Source organism: Uloborus diversus, chromosome 6 (genome assembly GCF_026930045.1).
Source record: "Uloborus diversus isolate 005 chromosome 6, Udiv.v.3.1, whole genome shotgun sequence".
Taxonomy (NCBI): Eukaryota; Metazoa; Arthropoda; class Arachnida; order Araneae; family Uloboridae; genus Uloborus; species Uloborus diversus.
In genome coordinates, this window is record NC_072736.1 from 83354907 (window position 1) to 83380330 (window position 25424).

Here is a 25424-nt window from a genome sequence, read left to right on the forward strand (position 1 = left end):
AAGTTATGTCAAGTGACGCGTGTTCAACAATCAGGCTATAAAAAAAAAAAAAAAAAAAAAAAACAGTATAATTTTGCGGCAGATTACGGGAAAATAACCAAAGTGTGAACATTTCAAATCTGCGGATTTCAGGAAAAGCATTTAAAACAAAAGCAAGAATTTTATTTGTTCATATTCGAAAAAAAAAATAGCAACAGATCTTTCGTCCCAATGATTTTCTTCGCGCTACAAATTTTAATGAAAGCATTGTTACGGAAAGTTGAGATGAAGCACTGAATAATAATTTGAATGGAGGAAAACCTTCGAAAAATAGGGATTTTATGTCAAAATCTAAGCGTCATAATTAATAGTTTTTAATTGATATCTCCGCTAATAATTATCGGAAGATTATGTTAAATAGCCAAACATAAATCGGGAAAATTACGAATCTATGGATACCTGGTTCGATGGTCATTTCACTGGCGTTCGGAAGAAGTAACTCGGACATAAGTAGATGCTTAGGTAGATTATATAAGATATTAAAATCCTCCTACCCGAAGACGAAAAAAACTTGATAAAAATACGGATAACAAAATTATTAAAAAAAAAAAAAAAGCTTCCTCCTTCACCAAGTTTCACAGATTAGGGGCCTCCCTCCGAGACCCACGTGATAACAGGCCCGACAACTCCTCTCCCCCCCGCTTCGTTACGCCACCAGTCGTCGATCTTTGAACTTGGCGCGAAACTTTGAAAGCAGTGCAGTTTGCAGGCACACAGTAGTGCTGCTTACTCTGGTTGAAATAGATGAAATAGGAAATATGTAACTTCGGATGCACATTCTTGAACTCAATACTGTTGGATTTATCTCATCCTTTAAACGTACCGGAATGTAGAGGCAATTAAAATATATATATATATATATAATAAGTCTTGTAAGTGTCTGAGTGTCTGCTAAGTGAAAGGGAGTCAGCGATTTGCGCTACCGAACAACCTGCATGAGAAGAAAAAAATCGGGCGCCTCATGGAATAAATTTTAAAGTTCGGAGGTAAGTACTTTTCTCAGATAAATAAATTAACATTTTATGCTTCATGCAGTTAAGGTTACTTAACTTTTCCTCCATTACACAAACAATTGTCAGTTTCCTTTCTGATATCTTTGTCTGTAATTTGTAATTTCAGCATACTGCTTTAATATTTGAAACGGTTAACTTGCAACTTTTTATTTCTTTATTTTTTCAACCTTGTACACGCATTTATTCGAAATGGATTTTCCAAGCTGACAATATACATGTGTCAAAATTTTCCGCGAATATACTTGTTGCTATCAGAAGCAACATAACTTGGTGTTGATATTCAGTTAATATGTAAACAAGTTTATTGAAACAGGCTTTTAACTGAACTAATCTTATATTTTCGGTTTCGATTAAATTGTTTCATACGCTAGCATGTGTTATTTTGATCAAAAAACATTCCTTGATGGACTTCCGTAGTTCTGAGGTAAGAAGATTAGCTTTGAACGCCGGAGGTGGTGGGTTCGATACTCAAACATTTTCCCCCAACTACGCCCCTGCAATGTTATTCAAACAAGCTGGTTCTGTGCGCAAATTAAAAAAAAATATGTTTTTTTTTTTTTTTTTTTTTTTTTTTTGGCACTGTTGTCTTTAAGTTTTATGATATTTATGTACAAATTGTGGTTGAGTTAACGGTATTCATGATTTCTGGGCTTGCGAAAGATTACTTTTTAGCAGTGGATACAACGTGTTTTTGCCAAATGCTCTATGCTTGTTTGTTATGCTTAAAAAAGGCAAAATGTCTTGAACTATATAATTTTTGAACTCCTTGGGGTTTTCTGTTAAAAAGCTTTCAGGAACTCTGAAACTGTAACATAAATTGAATTAAGGGGCTGTCTATAAAGGATGTTGCAAAATTTTGAACAAATCCCCCCCCCACCCTCCTTGTTACATGTAACGCTGTTCAACATGAGCATATTGTTATAAACAACGCGTGATGTCACACTTCTTGTTATCCCCTCCCTTCCCCCTGTCACAAAAATGTCACACTGAATTCCTAAAAGAGCCTACTCAGCAAAATGTTGATCTAAATTTAACATATATGAAGTTTTAAGTATTGAAGAAAGTTGATAAAATGGTCATTCTATGAGAAGTTTTTTGAAAAAGGTTACTTTGTCATCAATTAATGCTCTTTAAAATAATTTTTTAAAAGCCTAAAATGATGAACTATTAAAGCCCCCCCCCCCCCCTCTACACAAGAATCATTAGGAGCAGAAAAAGCTGAAAATGGAAAAGTAGCCAAATTCCAATTTAAAAAAAAGGCTGCTTTGATATTGAATACATTTTTTTTTGATGTACAACATACAGTATTCATGATGTTGTATAATTCATTCTTTAATTAACGTTTTTCAAGTTGAATTCCTGTGTAACTTTTCGAGAGTGCCCACCGAAGGGGGGAGGGGTAGGAATCATAGTCTCATAATAATGATAGCTTTTCAACGGCTATAGTTATAAATAACTGTGCCCTTGAAATTTTAAGGGAGATGGGGGAGATGTTTATGGGGTATTTTTCTTGAAGTTTTCATAATTGAAGAAGGTAGGGCACCGTTTACTTTGGGGGATGGCACCCAAACATTCATGTCTTTTTAAAAGCATAAATTTGCTAAGCTAAGTTAACATTAATAATCTGGTATTATGTATTTTAATTTGATGTTATGTCTTTGAAACATATTGCAGTTATGTTTCTCGTTTACTTTAATAAAAATATTTATTTATATTTTAAAATTTCATTTTATTCTTATTCAAATACAATGGTAAAATTATTTTTTGTTTTGATGTAATTGTAAAATGAAAGTTTATTTATTTATTTGAATACTTCTTAAGACTCAATGTTTCAATACAATATACGAGTAGTTAAAATGCGATTAGTGTTAAAAAAAAAATTTCAAATGAAAAATAAAACTATGTTTATTTATCACTTTGTTTTTACAAGATTGTAAAATAAAATCGTGTTTAGTTATTTGAATAATTTGTGAGACTTATAAATGTTTTTATGTGAAATACTATGAATTAAGCTCAGTGTATTTTTTAATGTATGATTATTGGTTCCTTTTTATGTTTTCAAATGAAAAAGTAGAAGTTTTAATACTACTAATATAATAGAAGACAATAATAAATAAACCAAATAGTTTAATTAAACCAAAATACTAATCAAAGCGCTCACTTCCCAATATCATTGTGGATCGACGAACGATGACGTCATTTGCTAGTTGGATGGCCTTCCTATCTCGAAGGCCTCGCTCCCTCTTAATGCAAATCAAAACGGACGTTTTGTACGTTTGAAAATTCGCTTTCAAATTCGTGGTCTCTAGTAATTGTTCGCTCTTTAGCAACGGGCTTGAATTGAGTCGAACCTTGGATTTTCCCTAAATTAGAAACCTTTATATTTGCTGTTCCAATTAATGAAAAAAATTGGAACAAGCTCAATCTGATGCAAGAAAAAAAGCCCTTTGGAATAACATAGGATGTTAAGGTGAAGGGTGTCCACCTACAGAGGGGGAGGGAGGGGGAAGGGTCATGGCTCAGACTGCGCTATTGAAATTCTTAGGAGGGTGTCTGTTTTGACGGGAATTTACTCATTTGGGAGGGGGGCTATTTTAGGGGGTGCGCCTTTGCTCCTAGGGGGTGGGCACCCCTGCAGTTAAGAGGTGTGGGAAATTTTTTATCACTTTTAATAGACAACTTACTTGAAATGTTAACTTAAAAAATCAATTACGAAAAATAATTCGAAATTTAAGCACAAAAACTCCACCCCAGGGGCTCGAACTAATTTTGTACAAACTTTTAAGGCTGTGTAGGTACTATGGGGTCTCCTGGCCAGCCACAAACAGAATTTCACAATTTCTTTGACGTTACCTTTTTTTAGTATAGAGATTATTTTTAGAGTCTTTCGGAGTTTTGGAACATTTAGAGTTGTAAAGCATATTTATAAATGTGTAGGTATGCATGTGTACTTCATGTTTGTATATTAAACGTTTTTTTTTTGGGGGGGGGGGCATCACAAATTACGGCTCTGAATGACACCCATGAGAAAAGACGCTACTATAATACTATAAAAAGTAGTATTAGTAACTATATTTTATCTAGTAACAGGATAGGAATGCACCGCTCGATAAAAGTCGATAATCAACCATTCTGGGCCTCTTATTTGAAGGAAGAAGAAAGTTAGCATTTTATGTAATGACGGATAGAACCGAATTAAAAGTGATACGTAAATATTAAAAGATTTTTTTTTTGTTTTGAATTTTTTTATAGCTCATATATAAATTTTTTTTTTGCAGTCCTCTTAAATGGGACAGCCGGTATCGCGCCATGGGGGAAAAATTTCGGGATGCACCCCACTCCCCCAATTTCCAATATTTAATAGAAGTTACTCACATTCCAACAAAAAGCTGTAAGATGATCTTCATATATATAATAGCCAATGATCGAGTAACCCCTGAGTTTCAACGATAAAACTCGCGCCACGATACCATAATTTGATAATGTGTTTTGGTAATGTTTAAAATGCAGGGAAAGGCTTTATTGTGACAAGGCTGAACTCGATCCGGCAACTTAACTGTTTTACTGGTAAGACTGTGTCATTTCAAGGGAATGAAGAAACGAAAAAATGGTCAACAATGAACGCTACCTACTGGAGTTCAGAATTCATCCATTGGAGTTAGGATTACAATTTCAGCTATCAAAATGCATCACCAAACAGGCAATGTCTCCGTTCAAATGTAGAAGCAATTTTCACCTGTCATACCTTGACGGGCGATTTTCTAGTAACGGAATAGTTACGAAAATACCCTCCTCAGACCCGAGAGAAAAATAAAAGTTTGATATTTGGTAAGAGGTACTTATACAGTTGTTATGGTCACTATGATGTAGAAAAGTGCAATAAAAAAAAATATTTTTAATTTATAGCAGCTAGGGGGGATGTATCTCATGTGATACATCAGGACCAAGACACTACAATCAGAATTTTTTTAAGTATCAAGCAAGATTAAAATAATTAATTAAATCTTAGTCTTTAATCACACAATACATACATTTAATAAATCCAACATGAAAATCAAGCTTTATTGACGTTTTAGGTACATATTAGTAGTATCATAGTAGTACAGTAACATTATTTTTCATTTTCGTGAAAAGCGTTGAGCAAAAAAGTCAGATGATACATCCGGATCATCTTCTTCTTCCATCTCACTTCCATGATCACTTTGATAATCATCTTCGTCTGACAGTGAACTTACATCAGAATCATCACGATTCATCAGCTCCAAAACTGCATCTGGTGTCAAATATTTCACTGAAAAAAAAAACTTATTAAAAAAAATATCATGAAAAATAGATGAAAATAAAAAGCAAACACCTCAACTAAAGATTTTACCTTGAGAAGTAACTATATCACTCTGCAAATTCTTCCAAAATATTTCAAAAAATTAAAACAAAATAGATTAAAAAAGTGTGTTCATAAAGTGATTAGGACCCCTTGTATCACATGTGATACAAACAAATTTAACAAGTCATTATGCTTAAATATTTTAATAAAATTTTATTTTTTTTGGTGTTAACTAATAAAAAGTACACATGCAAAGAAAATGCATAGCTTAAAAAGAGTTTAATATTTGTATATAAATAAGAAAAAAATACTTACTTCGAGGACGCGCAGCCATCTTGTTTTGATTCTGAGACTCTACTTGAAATCCCTATCATGGAAAGTTACTGCCATCTGCTGACTAAACGAGAAAATTATATGCAGTATTTCAATTTGTATCACATGTGATACAACCGGTCCCAAATTTGCTTTTGCGTTTCAGGCTTCACAAAAAATTATGAAACTTATGTATCACATGTGATACAAGGGGACCGAGGAGGATACAGTAGGTTCTCGACGATCTGGCTTGCTACTAACCAGCCAAGGGGGAATGGAATGTTGGAACCTGCCGCTTTTAAAACTCGTTATAGGAGGTGAAGAAACGGATCATTCTCCATACAAACTAAGAAATATATATAAAAAAAACTAGAGGACCCGACAAAACTTTGTAAATTGAAAAGGTAAAAAAATTCTATAAACTATCAAGTGTTTGAACCGTTTTGTTGAAAAAAATAAGTAAAAAGAAAATGTTTTAAGCTGCTTGGTGTCAGAATGCATATTTTTATTAAAACTTAATTTATCTAATGCCCACTGAGCAGTTGTTTTATTAACTATTTTTTCTCCCGTACTTGATAGTTTGTTCCTTCAGCCATACTCAAAGGATAAAAAGCGTCCTCAGATATTAAGTATAAAAAACTTACTACACATCTAGAACAAACGGGAAATCCCGCTGCAATATTCCCCATATGAAAAGGAATAAAACAATTGAAAGGCTATCGTTTGAAAAAATGATCAAGGTAAAAACAGTTATCTGAATAAGCGAAAATCACTCATCCCTCCCCCCCCCCCCTCCCGATGTAAAATAAACACTCTTCAACTAAAATGACTAAAAACTCTTAAAGACGAAAAGCAATCCTTTGCAATTTGAAATATTTTACGAAAAAAAAAAAAAACAATTACATTAGCAGCATCTTTAAAATGTAAACAAATGATCGCGCAACTCTATTGTTTATAGCCAAAATCGCCAAGCCACCATGTTACTGTAACCCAGCCGATCAGCAAGAGAAGCCAACTCCGACCGATTAGTGGTCCGATCTTTTGAACCAAAACTTTTTAAGCTTCATATATTGCCTAATTTGTTCTTTCCACCAAAGATAAAGATCTTCCACTGCACTGTTCTTTTGTGTACAGAACTACCCTGTTGTAATTTATCTGAACTGAAATAAAATTTGTTTCGTCTTTAAATTCCATCATCTTTTCCTTTAATAATGTACTGATTAGTTAGATAATCTTTAAAGTATTCTTGACATTGGTGCCAAAACTCAGATGGATTTCAGCCTAGAAACAAATGTTGCTTGGTACGGTACGTTCTGATCATTTGGTTAGGAAAACCTAAAGCACCGATCCGGTCACATGGTTCAACTACGACGACAGAACACACGTTTTGCGTGAAACTTGCAGTACTTTTCTTTAAAATTTATCACTGGACCTAAAATCGTTGCTTTTAAGAAATGAAGGCTTCACTCTCACTCTCTACGTTTTTTCTATTCTCAATTGACATATCGCATTATGAAATTTCATTATAAAAAGCAGAGCAGGTTTTCTTATTGTCCTTTGGCAACGGGTTAAATATTTATTTCAGTTCTCGCTCAACAATAGTTTAAAATAAATATTAATCATTTGGGAGATTTTGCCATCCAATGTTTAAATCAATTAATTAATTAACGAAAACGTTTCCGATTCGATCCATCGCGCTTCGAAACATGCTTGACACAACTTGATTACATACAAAAAATTTGATCAAATTCGGTCCAGCCGTTTAAAAGCCTTATGGTGACAAACGTCCGCACAGAAGATTTTTATATATTAAGATGGGGGGGGGGGGGGGGCAGAGAAAAAGAGAAGGAAACAAATATCATAAGAGAAAAAGAAACACTCGTCATTAGGATTTCACTTTTCAAAATAAAAACTGAAGATGTTCCAAATATCATATTTTGCCGAATACCTAATAAATTAAAAATTTTTAACTGTAATAATTGTATTTTTATCTAAACCAATTCAAAATAAAAAATAATTATCTTTTTGTATCTTTTGTGCAATGTAAATGCGTTTCCATTTAACTTCCTAAATTTAGCTATATCAAAAGAACAATTATTAATTTAAACAAGAAGTTCCATCCAAAACTAAACTTTAAATTTTAATTTTAAACATAAATACACATTAAAAAAAGTTACGTGATAAAACAATACTGAACTTTCATATTCAAACTCGAATTCTGAATTGAATTGCATTTTAAAATCCTGAAACATTTCGTGTTCAAAAAATTCAATGGTAGTATTAGTGGGAGGGGGGACAGAAGGAATGAAAATGTTAGCATAACTTGGTGCCCACAATAAGAATGGCTGCTTCTGGTGACTTTGAAGAGAAATTGTTTGCTTACCAAAAATATAAATAAATGTGTACAAATAGATAAATAATTAAGAGAAAAGTAAATAAATTCATAAGGGGGAACTCACCATATGGGATTTGGGGGGTATCACCAAAAGAAAGGGCGGTTTGAAACCAATTTTCATTATTTTTACAATAAAACACCAAATATATTTCGGAGGACGGCTACCCCCCCCCCCCCCCCCCAACTACAGCACTGTGTACATTGAGATCTTTATTTAGTGTGTTGTTATAAGGGAATTTTTTAAATTTTAACATTAGTCTCAAACACACACAGTAGTCCCAAATTAAAGTACGTGGAACTTTTAACTTTGAATGCCAGTACATCATAAGTCAGAAGTTTTTGTAGATGAATGTGAATAGCAATGTTATTGCTCTTCAGGTCAAAGTTAAGTGGTGGAATATTTACTTTGTTTTTAGCGCCACCTATCTGGTAATATTTTACCAAATGGAACCATATGTAGTCTGTAAAAGTCAGGAAAAATTTATTGGTGAAGATTAAAGCGCATGATAATACAAGCAATTTTCAAAAATTGATACTCATTTTGCAATATTTTGCAGTAAGTCAAAAATTAATTTTGTTACTATAAAGTGGTTCAGTTCTTGTCATTAACATTTTAAATATTTAATAATACCCACTAATATTCAATGCAGTATTTATTTACTTTTTATTTTTATTTTAAATATTTCTTACAATTAGAGAAGTTCTTGTGGAGCAAAGTGAATGGGTTGTTAAATCATTTATTTTTTTAAACTTTATATTTCTTTACTTATTTTCTTATTCATTCACTATTTTATTCACTCATTTATTTTTCTCATATATTAAATATTTCATTCAATTGTTCGTTCCACTATCTGTTCATTTCTGCATTCATTATTTTATTTACTCATCGTTTGATCAAAAATATTTTAAAATATTAAGTAAAAATAATTTATAAAAAAATATTTTATTTTTCACTTTGCTCTTTAAAAAAAGAATGAAAATTTTCTACTTTTTTTTTCTTTGAAAGTATAAGCTTAGTGCTGAAATTTAAAGATAATGTTTCAAAACAAGTTTTATCTCTTTCTTTATGTACCGTAATTTTCTAAGCAAATTTCAAATTTGTTTATTTTGAAAAAAGTAAGTTATCTTAACTATTTCACTGTGCCCCACATTCCCCTAAATCGTAACACTGAAGTATCATTTTATTTATTGAATGAAAAACTGAATTTTAATACTTGATCAATTTTAGGTTTTATACAGTTTTTCATATCACCATGAACAACACTATGGCTGAACAGAGGCCGAAGAAACATTTTTGGACTCGGTTGCTTCGGCTTCCCCGCTCTAAAACTCAAGCAAAGCTATCAAATCCACCAGATGAAAACGTACCCAATTTCGACAACGACATTGCTCAGTCCAGTACCATGGATTTCAGTTCACTCTCGGAAGTCCGCAGAGATTCCGGTATATTGTTTCTCAATAAAACAACCATTGGTGGCAATGATATGGCATTCAAAGAAGAAAATAAGCATGTTCAATTTGCTCCAACGCCACTGAACAAATACTACAAAGTGGACGTCAAGGCTGCTCCATCAAAACGAATCGATACCGATGAAGACAAAGAGAATGTTAAAGTAAATATCGTATCAAAACCGAAACGTCCCATTCTGAGGCTTGACAGAAGTCGGTCTAATCAATCAAGGGAGAGCGTGCACAATCCGGTGGAAACAACTTTGGTTAAAGCTATTTTTGTTGATGGACCTCAAGTGAAGACACCAACTATTCAGAGGACGTCTACGAAACTAGCATTAATTGAAAGGAAAAATGCTTCGCTTCCGCAACTAAACGTATCTAGTATCACAAAATATGGCTCTCTCCCGAGGAATTCGAAGATTCACACGGAGAATATGTCACAACAAAGTTATCCTGTCTCTAACAGTCAAGAAACATTGTCTGTTATGAGTCAGCCTTTTACTAAGAGCACCAAAGTGGCTGAATGGCAGAGAAGATCTTTGAGACACGTTCAAAGGCAAAGTTGCTACGATATTTTTCAGAACCCGAAAACTTTTCAAGGGAATGAACCGCTTGTGAATACAAATAGACAAAGCCTGGGAGAGCATCAAATGAAGCTTTTTCAAAAATCCACAAGCAGTAACCCCGATTTTCCTCTAATGTCATCGCAATCGATGTTTTCTGGACAACCTATGGTTCATTCTCAAACTAGTATTTCCAATCCTGTGAATAGGAAGCTGTTATATCAAAAACCAGTGCCCAGTTATTCTGAAAATTCATCAGCGTTACAACCAGTGAATCATCCTATGAGGTTCACACAAAGAAAAAGAGAATGTGCATTTCCCATTCCAAATAAAGCACTCAACGAAGTTGGACTACCAAATGCCATGGGCGGAAGCGAAAGTCTCAAACCTCATCCAAATTGCTCAAAAAGCAAAAATCCACATTACATTTATTTGAGTGAGACAGTTTCTAAAAGTAATCATGCCGAAAATGGGATAAAAAATTATTCAAATGGTCATAAAGAATATTTCGACTCTTCAAATAATAAAAAAAAAATTTATTCATCCAAGGAAGTCATCCCATACCAATCATCCATGAGCACTACTGCAGATAGGGAGACATTAATGTTCAAAAATTCAGCGGAACAAAAGTTTTCTACTAGGATTTTTATAAATAAGACAAGAAAGCAAGCTGTAAAGTTATCTATGTACAGTCAAAAGAGACAATTGTCCAATAAACTGTGCAAATATAAATGCAAAGAAAGTGATGAAGGTTTTTCATCCATGGCAGATGACGAATGCAGTTTCAACTGTAGCTGCTCTACATGCATGGCTAGATACGCCAAATATAATAAAAAAGACAGTATGGTGAAAAGATTTTTTTCTTCTAATAAAGAGAACAGATATTTCTTTTCTATTGATATCAACGATAAACCATCATCCACGACGGAAATGGAAACCATTCAAGAGCACACGCAAGAAGTTCAGGCAGAAATACATCATTGCCAATCTCCACAAGAAGAAAAATGGTACAATTGCAACGATGTTCTATGCCAAACTCCTTTGAAACCAACTGTAACGAAAAGCCTAGAGGGGAATGATAAGGCCAAACATGATGTTGGTTCGCCATCCAAAAATGCTATTGAAAGCATTTATGAAAATATTACAGAGATAATTAATAGTGCTACAAAGAAGAACTACAAGACAGAAGATGTCAAACGAATGTTTTCAACTCCTATATGCAGTCCAGTTAAAGTAAGAGGGACCCCCAAAAAGCTTGCGTTTGATGCAACCGAAGCTGCGAAATTTTCTATAGAATCAGCGTCAGATTTGGCTAAATCATCCCCTGCATCTGTAAAATCCATATCCTTCAATGACTCTGTAGTACTTTTGCAAGAAATATTTCAGAAATTATCCCAAGAATGCAAGGAACTGTTACAACCAGATGTATCGTCGACTTCATCTGCAAGCAAAACACAAGATTTTTTTGATTCGCCCATTAGTAATAAATGTGTTAAGGATTTAGTTAAAAACTTACAATCCAAGGAATTAAGTGAAGCCGATTTTGCAAATATAATAGGAAGCATGGCACAAAACATATTTCTCGAGACAAAAGCGAAACGTCGAATCAGTCGACTTATCCATTCCAAATCTTTTCCAGATTTAAGGAAGAAGGCAAATCCCACACCTCTTACTTCTGGTTCCTTAACATGTATTAATTCCGCCGTCAAAAACGATTGCGACAACAAGAAAGATAACAACCCTGACAGCAAAAACTCTAAAACAACCGATGGTCTAGGAGGAAACAAGGAAGACAACCAACAGCTACCTCCAGTAAAAGTAAGTGATCCATCTTCCACAACATTGTCAACAAGTGGAGGAGATTCTAGCGTTGGCAGAACTTTGCCTGACGGCTGGAGCGGAACACCAAGCTCTAGCAAATCTGAAGATTCCGAATCAGACCTTCAACTGCTGGAAAAAGCCATACGATTAGGAATGGGTTTAGGTCCTAATGATGAAAACAAGTCACTATTTTATGCAGCAAGTCCGAAGAAAGCTACCAAGTACAAATCTCGGGATGTACTTAGCGGAAAAGGTGAGTTTCTTACTATGCAAACTGTTATTTTTTTACAATTTAATATTCTGTAACTTATTGAGGTTTTTAAAAAAGGTATAGGATATGACAAGTTGACTTTCGATGAATTGAAGCTTAAACGATTAAATTTGTTAAAATAGGGGTAAGAAAAGCGAGCTTCCGTTGTTGATAACGGATATTGGCACTGCCCTGTTATAAGAATTTCACTTTCAACCAGAACTTAAAATTTTCTTCAAACTTTGAAAAAATTTTGTAAACAATGTTCGCGTGTTCGTCGGTATTATCTGGGTCTGCTGATAGTAATCTTCCTGTGTTTTTTCTCGAACAAGTGATAGACGTTGGGTCACAACAAGGATAAAATAAAATCGGGACTTCCCCTTAGTATAGCCGTAACTTTTGTGGATCCAGAAATATTTTGAATCCATCAGGTATGATTGAAACAATTGAGAGAGGAACATGCTTTTCGCAATAATTTGAAACTAATATTGTGCATAAAGGTGATAAAAATACCAGGAAAGGAAAACATGATGGTGTGATTGAAATAAGACTTTGAAACTGTACTTAAGTTTTTTTTTTTTTAGTCTTTAATGTAGACAGTATTGACTTGAACTTCATTTTCTAATAGTTTGATAACGTTCTTCAACTTTCTTTCATTTATTTATCTTTTTCAGGCAAGTTGAAGTTGAAAATTTATTATAACAGTGGCCTGGTAACCGTTCATAGTAAGTAACATGTCATTAAAAATCCGTTTTATTAAAATAATATTCTAAATATGTATCAAAATAATAATTTCTTTTTCTTAAATACCAGACTTATTTTTTGATTGAGTTGAGGGGTAAGATTTGAAGTTAAGCTTGAGTAAAAAATTCATCACGCATTAAAGTTTTATATTTCTTTATCATAAGATTCTTTCTTTTTTTACATTCATCAAAGTACGAAAAAGTACCAAAAAAAAAAAAAAAAAAGAAACTTTTGATGTGGATTTTCTCTCTTTCTCTCTCTCTCGTTTTTTGTTTGTTTGATCGAAGTACGAAAAAGTACTAAATTCTATAACTATATTCATATCTTCTTCCTATTCGTAAAGAGTAGCCATAACAAAAAATTGTTATTAAAACGATTTTGGGGTTTCTCACCTAGATCTTCAGAATATTACGCGCTCAATCTTAGGTTTTGCGAAAAAATCCGTTGGCAGCCCTGCACAAGAAATATGGAGAAGTATTTTGTATCGCTGTAAACAAGAGCTTGCACAACTTAGCTTGTGTGGACGACGCAGGGGCGGCCGGGTCCCTCTTCTGGTTTTTTAACAAATCATCGTTGAATATGGCCCCAAAAATTGGAAAGGGGGCGGGGGGTACAAGTTAAGTGCACTATTCGGGCACAGATACAGGGTCCATTATGAAAGTAATGAGCATTTACTGGCAAAATATATTTATTGATCGTAATTTGTACAAATGTTCAATATTCTTCAAAATACATTCCTCCTGCATCAATACACTTGCGGAGACGTGTTTGCTACGCCTGAAAGGCACCCTGAAACTCTTCCAAGGGAATGCCTCTCAGGAACGTTGTAACATGGTGTTGGATGTTTCCCAATGTTTTCCTTTCTTCTCTCTCTCTCTCTTGAGTCGCGGAAACAAAAAGAAGTCACATGAAGCTAAGTAGGAACTGTAAGGTGGTGAGGGATCACCGGGGGGGGGGGGGGGACATCCATAACGGGGTTCGTCGGCTACCTCCTCCTGGCTCTCTTTGAATGCCTTGTGCCACTTCCCAGACTGTGATCTTGAAATGCAATCGTCCTTGAAGGCTTCTTGCAGCATCTGGAATGTTTCGGTTGCATTTTTTTCCAAACCTCACGCAAAACTTTATGGCGTATCATTGTTCAAGCGAACGCTCCATTGCGTTATGTTACAAAAGTTGAAAACATACTTCAAGCGGAGGCACTTATCTCCGCTCACACTGCTCGAAAGCAACTGACGACTGGATGCATTGAAAGGGCATATCCCGCACCACATTTCCCAGCCGGTTTTACCGTGCTGCCATCTATCGTCGCGTCACAATAACATTATACTCTCTATTAGTTTACAGGGTGGGGGTAGTTTGTTCTTTACAGATGTGCTATTTTGCCTCTTCATTATTTAGACGCAGTTTTATAAAAATGACAATTTGTTCACGTTCACGGCAATAATATTTTTAATCCAAACTATATTCGATCTATATTCTCAATACAGAAATTAATTTATTTTTTACAACATAATTTTGGACTTATCATTTTGCTTTTACATTTCCGTACGAAATGAAACTTTTTTTAAATCTTCTTTTTGTTGTTTCCTCAGAAACTCTCTTTGTTTCTCCTCATTGCCAACGCAATAGAGAACGCAATAAATTATTGGCGTGCTCAGAAAATGTAGAGCTCGTCACAAATGACTTTTTTGGGACCCCCTCCTTATGTTTACCCCTACGTCTCTACATATATTTCACCAATCTCGGGCCCGAACAAAAAGGTGTCCCTTCTACCCCTGTGCACGCCCCTGCAATAAATTAATAAAACTCTAGTAACATTATAACACGTGTGTATCAAAATCTCGTCGCTGTTTTTCCTTCTCCCCTGCATTCATTCAGATGGAATCGTTTTAAACTTTTGCCGTTTGCAAGATTCCACGTCCTCTGCGGTCTGCGGTTAGACTGTAGGCAGTCTGGCGCTCTCGCCTGGAAATTTCATGAAACTGATGTCCAAAGCGTAGTTTTAAGCTTTCTTTGGCTGTCTTAATGGGTTTAATGATCCCCATGGATCATGCCATGGACCCGTGTTTGAGGAGAAGGTCATATCTTTATTTATAGTTATTAATGTTTTGTATTGGTAAATTTTCTAAGTTTAGAACTTAAGCAATTTTAGTCATTTGGTGGACCTCAAAAATCAGGGGTCCTAAGCACGGATTATTTGGCTCATTCAGCAATTAGATTTCTGATTACTGAACATATTTGTACTGTACTGTGTATTACATGTAACACACATTTTGTTCTTTGTTTCAGTAAACTTTTAGGAACTAACTTTGTTATCTGTATAGAAATATTTGAGTGAACGCATCCTAAAGATAAAAAAATTACATTTTCAGTTTGTTTGTGATTCACATATTCGGGTGATTTTAATCACCCACCCCTCATGCTCTCCAGCGCAAACAAACCCTTATTGCGCCCCGGATACGGAAAGCAAAATGTATGCATTTATCTTTTAGGAATGCAAAGTTTACTAACAGATTTGTCTCATTGGTTTCTAGTTATGCGTGCTGCAAAATTGAACTGGACTTTAGGCAAAGAGCTGAATTCTTATGTGAAAGTGAGTGACAAATTTATGTATTTTGAAGAAATTTGAAATTAAGTATTTCTTTTCAATTCGAGACCAGATGGATATTTTTATGCTACTAAAGAGAACCTTTAAACAAATATTTTTTACTAAAACATTCTTAACCTAATCCCAAATTGTGTTTGGCTATCTGTCCATCAGGTATGTCTGGTACCAGATGAATCCAAACGTGTGCACTGGAGAACACCAGTTCAGAAGGCGCAGAAGCATCCGCGATATGACACCAAGTTTTCATTGTAAGTATTTGACATTTAAATTGCAATATACTTACTAGTGATGTGCCGGATCATTAAAAAAGTAGATCCGCGGATACGGATACGGATCTCAAAATGTTTTTGCCCAATTCAACTATCCAAGTGTAAAATTTATTACGGAAGGTATTCCCGTCGCTATAATAACACTGTTTCTTCAAAAAATGTCATCTACGGCGAAAATATAATAAAGACTTTGATACTCTTTGAAGAAATCTCGGTTAAAATTGATGGAAAGTTGGAAGGAACGGGTCAGCGCAGCATTAATGCTTGAATAGAATGTGAAAATTTATTTCAATCTTGCTCGGTAGATGGATACAGGAGCAAGAATGTAAAGCTGCTACTGGATAGGCTAGAAATAATTTTTCGCATTTTATTTCAGCATAAATGCAGTGCTGACCCATTCCACCCAAATTACTCCAATCGACGAAATAACAGAGCCGGGAACACCTTTACATAGAGTAAATAGATACTTTTGTCTCATTTTTTTTAAAGGATGCCGGGAAAAACCGAAATGAAGAAAAACAGAAACAAATCAATAACAAAAACTAATATTAAACTAAAAATTAAAAAAAAAAAAACATGTCTCAGAGGGCCGTTGGCTTCTGAAATGATACCTTGTGATTCCCTATTTAAATTATAATAGGGAATAAAACCTAATTTAAACGGAATTTAAGAGTCTTTCATTCAAATATTTAAAAATTTTTAGAACAGAAAAGATCCGTTTAAGATCCGACAAAAAAGTAACGGATGCGGATACAGTTCTTTATTTTTCATCGGATATCCACGGATACGGATACGGATATCCGGAACATCACTAATACTGACTGAAATGTTGTCTCTGATGAGATGAATTCCGATGGCAGAAGGATCAGACGATAGTCTTCAACTTGGGTGTGGCGGAATCTTGGGTTCCCTGGAACTTTGACAGGGGTTCCACAAGTTTTTTGCTTAATCAAAGCGTCTAAATTTTAGTAAAACTTGAATTTTTATAAAAGATAGAAATCTGAAAGCGGTTTTGCTTGTAAAAATAAATGTAATATAAATAAATAGGTAGTTAAACAATTTCCTTTTATAAATTTGTTTTTAAAATACTGTTATTTTGTTTATTATGCTTAGAATATATTTAAAAAAGAAAAAAAAAAGAGAATCTCATTTGCAACCTTAGTTAGATGTTTGTACTGTGATAAAGTACAGATGCAACAATAATTTTGCAAATTTGAGTATAATCAAATAGTATTGATGTCCTATTTTTTCTGCTTTTTGAAAAGGGGGTTTCTTCAACCGTAAGCTCAAAGATGTCCTCAAAATAAAAGGTTGAATACTCCTGGATTAGAGGATTGCATTTGCTAAAATAGGAGTAAGGAAAACCGGTTTGATAAATATTATGTGTGTTTATATTGCTGGCGCCGTTGTTGACCATGTAGCGATCAATCAAGTTCTGGACCTGATTGATCTGAATGCAGTTTGCAGAACGTTCTAAATTATCCTACGTTCTTTATAAGGAACCACATTTTCATTTCTGGACATAATGAACTAAAAAAAAATGTGTATCCGAAAATCCAGTGCTGTGTGTTGGCAGGCGAGTAGTTAGGCTACATGAGGAATGGAGAATACATATTTTTCTCTCCTTCAGTTTCGCGTTTGAATTGTGGGGGCGAATATGACTAGTAGTCAGCCTAATGCAAAAAAAAAAAAAAAAAAAAGAAAAAGAAAAAAAGGGGCATTTGTAACAGGAGATAATTTATTCACAAAAATACACTCAGGTTTAGTAGAAGTTTAATATATCATAGTGTTCACATGTAACTCATTGTTTTTATGATCATATTTTAAAAATTTGCGTCAGTAGATTTTGTTAATAGGTATAAAGTAATGGACTGGACAACAAGATTTAGGTATCACATTGATTCTTTTTAATGATAACTAACTGATATACATAAAATACACCGCTCAGTAATTCCATCCGAGGACTGCAGTTTCGTGCTTTTTACCACTCATCAGCCCGGAATAGGAAAGTAACTGAGCTGGTGGCGAAAAACCTCTTAAGAGAACCAAGGGAGCCAACCAAACTGGTAGATAATGTAGAATTAGCACACCAGACGACTAACCGCAGAATGGTGCGGTTCAACCCAAAGATTGATGGCAAAGAATGGTATTTTGCAGTAAGTTACCGCCCTAAGCCAGGGCTAAGGCAGAGATACATAAAATACACCGCCAGCTCAGTTATTCCACCCAGATGGAATAACTGAGCTGACGGTGTATTTTATGCATTTCTGCCATTTTCATTTTTAGCCTTGGCTTAGGGCGGTAACTTACAGCTAAATAACTGATATACTTTTTGTTCTCTTTTTTTAGTACTGCATTTTTCTTTTTCTTATTACGTATATGCATTAATTCATGCGTTAAGACTTCAAAGCTTCTATTTGTGCTGCAAATTTTGTTTTTGTTTTATTTTCAGTGAAGCATTGGAAGATGATTCTTCAAAACGGCTATTGTTTTCCGTGTGGCATCGAGATTATGGAAGACAGTAAGTGAAAAGTCGATTTGTAATCTTAAAATTGGTCAATTATTGATTAAGTCATTTTCAAATCATTCATATTAAGCCGGTGCATCAGTTTAAGATTAGCCATTTTGGATCGGAGCGCGTGTTTAAGTAGTTGTCTTTTCTGGCGAATTATCGCGTTTGGTGGTTGTTCACTGTGAACAATTATTAGCTGCACGTGAATTGTTTATTAAATAAAATATTATTTTCGGCAAATTTGGCGAAATTCGAAAATTTGCTCTGGTAACCCTAGCAGTGCAACAATGAAAAATCCGATCCAAAATGGCTAAACTTCAGCTGACGCGTCGGCAGTGATATTAAAACACAAAACATTAACACTAAAGGGAGATATTTTAACTTGACAATTCTATTTGATTACGTTTAAACCGCCATTTTAATTTACGAAAATTTTATCTCTAATTTATATGTCAAAAAGTTTTATTCAACGGCTGGAATCCGCCATTATTAGTATATTGTAAATGTATTAACGCTAAATTGAGACATTTTCGATCATTATCATGTATTTTTTGAAAAGTTAGTTACTTGTTTCATTTTCAAGCTGTTATTTGTGTATTTATTTTTCGAAAAATTGACCTCTAAACTGTTTCAAAAAGTTATATTCATCATTGATGAGTTCGCCAGTCGCCACTATTCATAGTCTAAATGATATTTCAACTCATTTTCTATTGTTTTTCTGAAATTTCGGCATTTGTTTTATGTGTGATCAAGCTGACTTTCTATTCACTTATTTATTTTTCTAAAACAATATATTTTTAAAAAATATCTAATTTATACTTTTCACTCTTTATTTTTAAATTACACCTCAAAAAAGGTTTATTCACCACTGATGAGTAAACTTCGATTCGTGTTATATTTTTCTGAGAAAAATACCTTTATTAAAGTATATTTCCTTTTCTTTTTTGATTTCATACTCCCCTACAAAGGCTGTCCTCATTATTGGAGAAAAATGCCTTTATTAAAGTATGTTTCCTCTTCTCTTTTGATTTCATAGTCACCTACAAATGCTGTCCTCATTGGGGCTGTCCATAAATGATGTTACACTTTTTCCAACATATTTAACCCCCTTTCCCTCCCTTTTGTTACAAAGTGTCACACTTCATCATTCCCTTGTCACATGTCACGCTACTTTTTATAAACATTCTTATTTTTAAAAAATGCTTGATGTCACATTTCTTACTCCCCCTTATCAAACTGTCACAATTTCACGAATCCCCCTCCCCTTCAAAGCGTGACATCATTTATGGACAGCCCCTTAAAGGTTGCAGCATTATTTTGGCAAATCAACTACAAAAATATCAATCAACTATCTTTTAAAGTTTTTTTTTTTTTTCAATGTCTGCAATAAAATTCCACATTCTCACGGTTTCCTTTTTTGAGCAATCACGATTGCTTATTGTTCTCATTTGACTGTTTTGATGTCCTATCTTTTTATTTTCCCACCGCCACCCTCCGCACCCTGTCACCGTCGACCGGCTCCTCACGATGCTGCTCCTATAGCGAAAGCCGTCTCCAGGTTGCATCCATATCCTACACACACGCACATACATACGCAGCTACACACACACACGCACGCGCACACACATACACACACATTCATGCCTGCACACTGACACAAACACATATGCCTACACACACACATACACATACCCCCCCACCACACACATACACACATTCATATACACAACTACTCACACACTTATACCAGCACACAGACAAACACACATGCCTACACACACATACACATACCCCTACACACAAACACACATACCCCCACACACAAACACACACGCCTACATACACTTGTGATTGCGAAAAACATAATTTGAATTCAAAATGTCAAAATTCAAATTATTTTTTTTTCTCCACAGGAGAAGCGAATTGATTGGTTGCATGTCTTTTAGCTTAAAACATGTAATGGACCCAGATCACGTAAGTACGCCTTTTCATTATTTATTTATTATTATTCAAACTGATACTCAAAACAAAATGGTGTCTTCTTCGTGATCGTTATTTTGCGTGTCTGGCGACTTCCAACCCGGGAAGAACGTTCCGAATTATTAATTGATGTAGACGCTTAAAAAGTGATTTTAAAATATTTACCCAGGCCCGTCATTTAAGGGGTAGGGGAGTTGATCACCCTCTGGCTTTGAAAATTTGATGCTTTGGCATATAAGTGGGCGTAATTTTACTATTTTCCAATACAATTTGTAATGGGGATACACCAAATTCAAAAATCCCAGATTATCCAGATTATTCGGATTTTCCTTTATCCGGATTGCTTCTGGTCCCAGTTAGTCCGGATAAGCAAGGTTGTGCTGTACAGTATGAAATCCCAAATTCGGAAAACCTGAACTTTTCTCCTTAAATATTGGTGGGGGGGGGGACTTTTTTTTTCAGTTATTAAAATCCAAAATTATTAACGTTTGTTGTTGAAAACATAGTACTTTCAGTTCAGTTTAAAAAAAAAGTTTTTTCGCTGCCACGTGTTACGCGTGAATAATTGTTTTGCTTTAATTATGCAACAATCTTTTAACATTCCCTTTCGGTTAACGATGCTCCTTTTTTTTCTTTTCATAGTATGCAGTACAAAATCTATTGAATAAAAATACAAAATCATTTTTAGTAAAAATATGTTTTACTTATTGTATCGATCGACACATCACGTAATACTAAGAAGCTACATCCGCGGATTATATGCCGCCGCAGATTATCGCCGACTTATGTTTTAGCATTATGAAATATACTTTCATTCAGATTGATAAAAAAATAAATAAAGAAGTTTAGCGCAACATCAGCGAAAAACAGGAAAAACGAGACAATTTTGCGTCACTATCCAAAATCCGTAAAGGTCGTGGTCCATGCATTCCGGATTTGGGTTCCCATACTGTATCATTTTTCCTGTCCTGTAATAAAGAAGTTAGTTCATTGTTTTACCTGTCTTGTATCTTTCTTGTGTTGTTGTTCTACGGGGAATAGTCATCATCCGGAAAACACTGACATTTTCATTATTATTATTGAGCAATCACGATTGCTTATTGTTCTCACTTGACTGTTTTTGATGTTACGCTGATTTTATTTTCCCACCAACACCCTCTGCCAGCACCACCGTCGCGTCGACCGGTCTCACGATGCTGCTCCTCTTGCGAAAGCCGTCTCCAGGTTGCGTCCGTATCCTACACACACACGCCTACACACTCATGCCTGCGCACAGACATAAACACACACTTCTACACACACACATACACACACTCATGCCTGCGCACAGACACATATGCCTACATACACACACACGAACGCCTACACACACACACGCGCTTACACACACAGCACTGCATACGCAACACGCTCACACATGCATACATACACACATATAAACGCACTCACGTGCATGCGCCTACACAAACACACTCGCATTCATACACATACACGCTCGTGATTGCAAAAAACTTAATTTGAATTCAAGATGTCAAAAATTCAAATTAATATAATTTTTTTAAATACAGGGAAGCACCGTTTATACGTTTTTGAAGGGACTATATGAAAAAAGCGTACAAACGAAAAAACGTATGATAGGTATAGGTTAATGTGTATTAGACTTTGCAAGGACAAATTTTAAAAACGTATAATTGATAAAAACGTATTAAAGAGAAACGTATAAACGGTGCTTCACTGTATTTATCTTTTTTTTATTTGCATCAGTTTGAATTTGAGATACAATATCCTCGGAAGTAAGTCATCTCCAATCTTTTCAAATGCTTCTCCACAACACTAGAAAAATGGTCATCATCGTTTTATCTCAAGATGACAGCCATCATTAGCTTTCGGTTAACTTCGGAATCAGAACGAATACGGAATTTTCCCGAAGAAAGTGTTAATTGATCCAGAAGTCAACAGACATTTCACGAGTACCTCTTATATTGGTCGCTTTAAGCAGGGGAGACCCGCTCTTAAATTTTTGAGAGGACGGAAATTCTTTTGCCGAATGGAACAACAAACTTCGTCAAATGATGATTATTTTGCCGAATTATGATACCAATTTTGCCGAATAGAGCTCCAAATTCTGCCGAATCGTAACACAAAAGTTGCGAAGAAAATTATTTGGGAAGTCACAATGACTTCCCATTGGGGCAAAGGCTTTTTTTTTTTTTGTAAAAAGCAAGTTATGTTCACACAGACTCAACATTATACACTGTTATAACCAGAGGTTCCAGACGAGTGAATATATTCCCCCTAAGGTGAAAGCATGGTGCCCAAGGGTGCAATACTAGCCAGGAAGTAGAGCAGGGGTGCGAAAACAGCAGACAATCGTAGACAGGGGTGCCAAAACAGCAAGCAATCGCAAAATGACTTGCTGGCGCATGCGCTTCCGGCATACATTCACCATTCAACCACTTCAATATGGCGGACGAATGATAGGTTGCATCTATGCGTCGCTTCTATGTCTTTCACATTGAATGAAGTACACTATTGGATTAAATCTCAACTTTTCTACAATAATTCTTTAAAATAAGAAGTAAGTATAGCTTTTGATCACTTTGTAGCTTTTAGGGCTTTCAAACATATTTAAAAGTACGTTTAATGCTTTTCAGTTACCGTTAGTCCGTTACGATACCATCGTACCGTTAGTGTCGTGAAATTTCCATCATTCAAAACGCTACTGAATATATATATCATTATTTTCTTGAGTACTCGATAAGCAACATTTAATCACCAAAATAATAACCGCAATAAGATTCTCAATAATCAACAAGTGAGAACCTAAATAAAAATGATTCTTGTGCTTCGTAGATTACTACACAACAGCGAGCGCAAAAAATAAAAGAAATCTCTCTCCGCCTAGCTTTTTCTTTTGCTTTTTCGTTCAAGTGTTTGAATCATTTCCTGTTAGCGGTTAATATTTCGATAGCGTTAGGAATTTCTTTAAATTTTTAAACTGTCGAAAAATTTCATGCGCATTTTATTTTATTGTTATTTTGATTGAAGTTTTGAACGTTTGAGAAACGAATTTGTTTTTCCGTAACTTTATATCCCAGAATATTTTTGGCTCTTCATGTAAATAATTCATAAGTACCTCTACACTTTACTTTCGGTGCGGTTATTTCTCACATGATCATTAACTTAACTATGATTATTCAAATAATTACTCGTCTTTAACTTTAAATATATTTGTGACAACTCTTTGATACCAAATAAAGTCTGTAGATATTTATTGTTTTATTCATTTTTAATATTGCTTCGTAAAAAAAAACTCATCAGTACGCAGAATGTTTTCACAAGTTTTTTTTACCGCCCCGATAGTTATTATAATTATTATTATTTATATTATTTATTTTTAACAAAAGGATAAAAATTTCACAGGTCCGCAATGTTTTTCATTTGCTTTTACCGACCCGTGGGTCAAAAGAGGTTCAGAAACACTGATATAGAGAACGATCAGATGAATTAAAGCAATGAGCACTTCTTAACTATGTTGAAAACTCTGAAATATGATCAAATGCTGTAATTATAAGTTTTAATCATTTCCAGTACTGAATTCATGCAATGTGAAAAGTGTGCAAAACGTAAACTATCATGAATCAAAACAAAACTATTTAAAAAAAAAAAAAAAAACTGTATTCAAAAACACACACAAGACGAGGGAGGGGGGGGGGGAGGGGGAGGAGGATCTACAGTAAGGGTGCCATTTCTCTCTCCGAAGGTTCATTCTTTTCACCCCGGCTGCTGCCTATTTTTTAAAAGGCGCCTGTTTTTCACCCTAGTTAGGTGCAATTTCGGCTCCGTATTAGGTGCCGCTGGTGAACAAGCATTTCACCCCTGAAAGGTACCGAATGCAACCTGTAGTTTTAACTGTGTACCAACCACGAAATTTCATTTCTTCCATGAATAAGGGTTCTTGTTAAATCAGGACAAGAAACGAATTCATGTGCGGCTTAAAGGAAGTCCATTTAAAGCAGATATTTTCTCACATATTTCTTTCATCTCAATATCGTTTCTAAATACAGTAAAACTCCGTTACAATGAATACCAATGCAACGTGATATCTGCTTCAACGAAACACATTTTCAGTACCAGTGCCTAATTAATAGACGTTAAATATGCTCGTGGTCTCAATGTCCTCCAAGTTAAACGATACCTCGGGGGGGGGGGGGGGGTGTTGGACCAGGGATTGCTCAATTTCTGGTCTGGATCAAAAAAATCAGAGCTGCCTTTAAGGTCCCATGCAACTGGTTGAACCACAAATAGTGGTAGGTATGGGGAACCTTGGGGTGAAAAGTGAAAAGAACCTAATTCATTGCCAGAATATTGTTTGAATTCCATTATAACGAAAATCCCGTTACAACGCACCTTTGAAGTTCGTTGTAACGGGATTTCACTGTATTTATATTATTCTGTGAAGTCCCGTTGCAACAAATTTCAAGAGATCGCAAATTTCGTTCGTTGTAATGAGGATTTCGTTGTAATATAATTCAAGCAATGTAACGGAATTCAAATCTAGACTGAAACTTTATTTTGTTAAAAATGAATATTTCTTTGTATTGGTATTCATTGTAACGAAATTTCATTTTGTTTACATCTTTATTCCTCTTTTTTTTATTCTTCCAGGGAGTGGACGGCTGGTACCGGTTGCTCAAAGAAGGGTTCGGAGTACAAAAGCATTTTGCAGCACGTACGAAGCAACTGCAAGCGATCAAACCCTCTTGCTAAACTGCAGTGCCACCTGCATGGCATGGCACCCGCACATACCAATTGGTGTCACGTAGAACGTCATTGTGCCCTTTCCTCCTCTTTGAGCGAAATTATTTCTCGAACTGATTGTCTTCAACTCAGTTTGAAGAGAAAAATATGTGAGCTGTCTATTTATGTTGTTACTTATGCCACTCGGGAACCCGAGCCCGAGTAGCGAAGCTACTCGATTTTAAGGCAGAGGGGTGACTTCCATTTCAATCGAACGTCTATTTCTAGGTGGAAGTCCGAATTGGCTCAGATAACACGATAGATGGCAGCACCATCTACGGACAGATTGATAACTTAGAACCAGACCAGAAGGCGAATAACTTTCTGGTCTAGCACCCCCAG

General features: G+C 35.0%; 1 protein-coding gene across 1 annotated transcript; it reads left to right on the plus strand.

Moving 5' to 3' along the window:
• Positions 1-9336: 9336 nt before the first annotated feature.
• LOC129224846 (uncharacterized) lies at positions 9337-25064 on the plus strand. Its single transcript, XM_054859393.1, has 7 exons — positions 9337-12172; positions 12844-12894; positions 15448-15506; positions 15675-15769; positions 18243-18311; positions 20216-20276; positions 24951-25064. Exons 1-7 carry the CDS (start codon positions 9337-9339, stop codon positions 25050-25052), a joined length of 3273 nt encoding a protein of 1090 aa, XP_054715368.1. The 3' UTR covers positions 25053-25064.
• Positions 25065-25424: the final 360 nt, after the last annotated feature.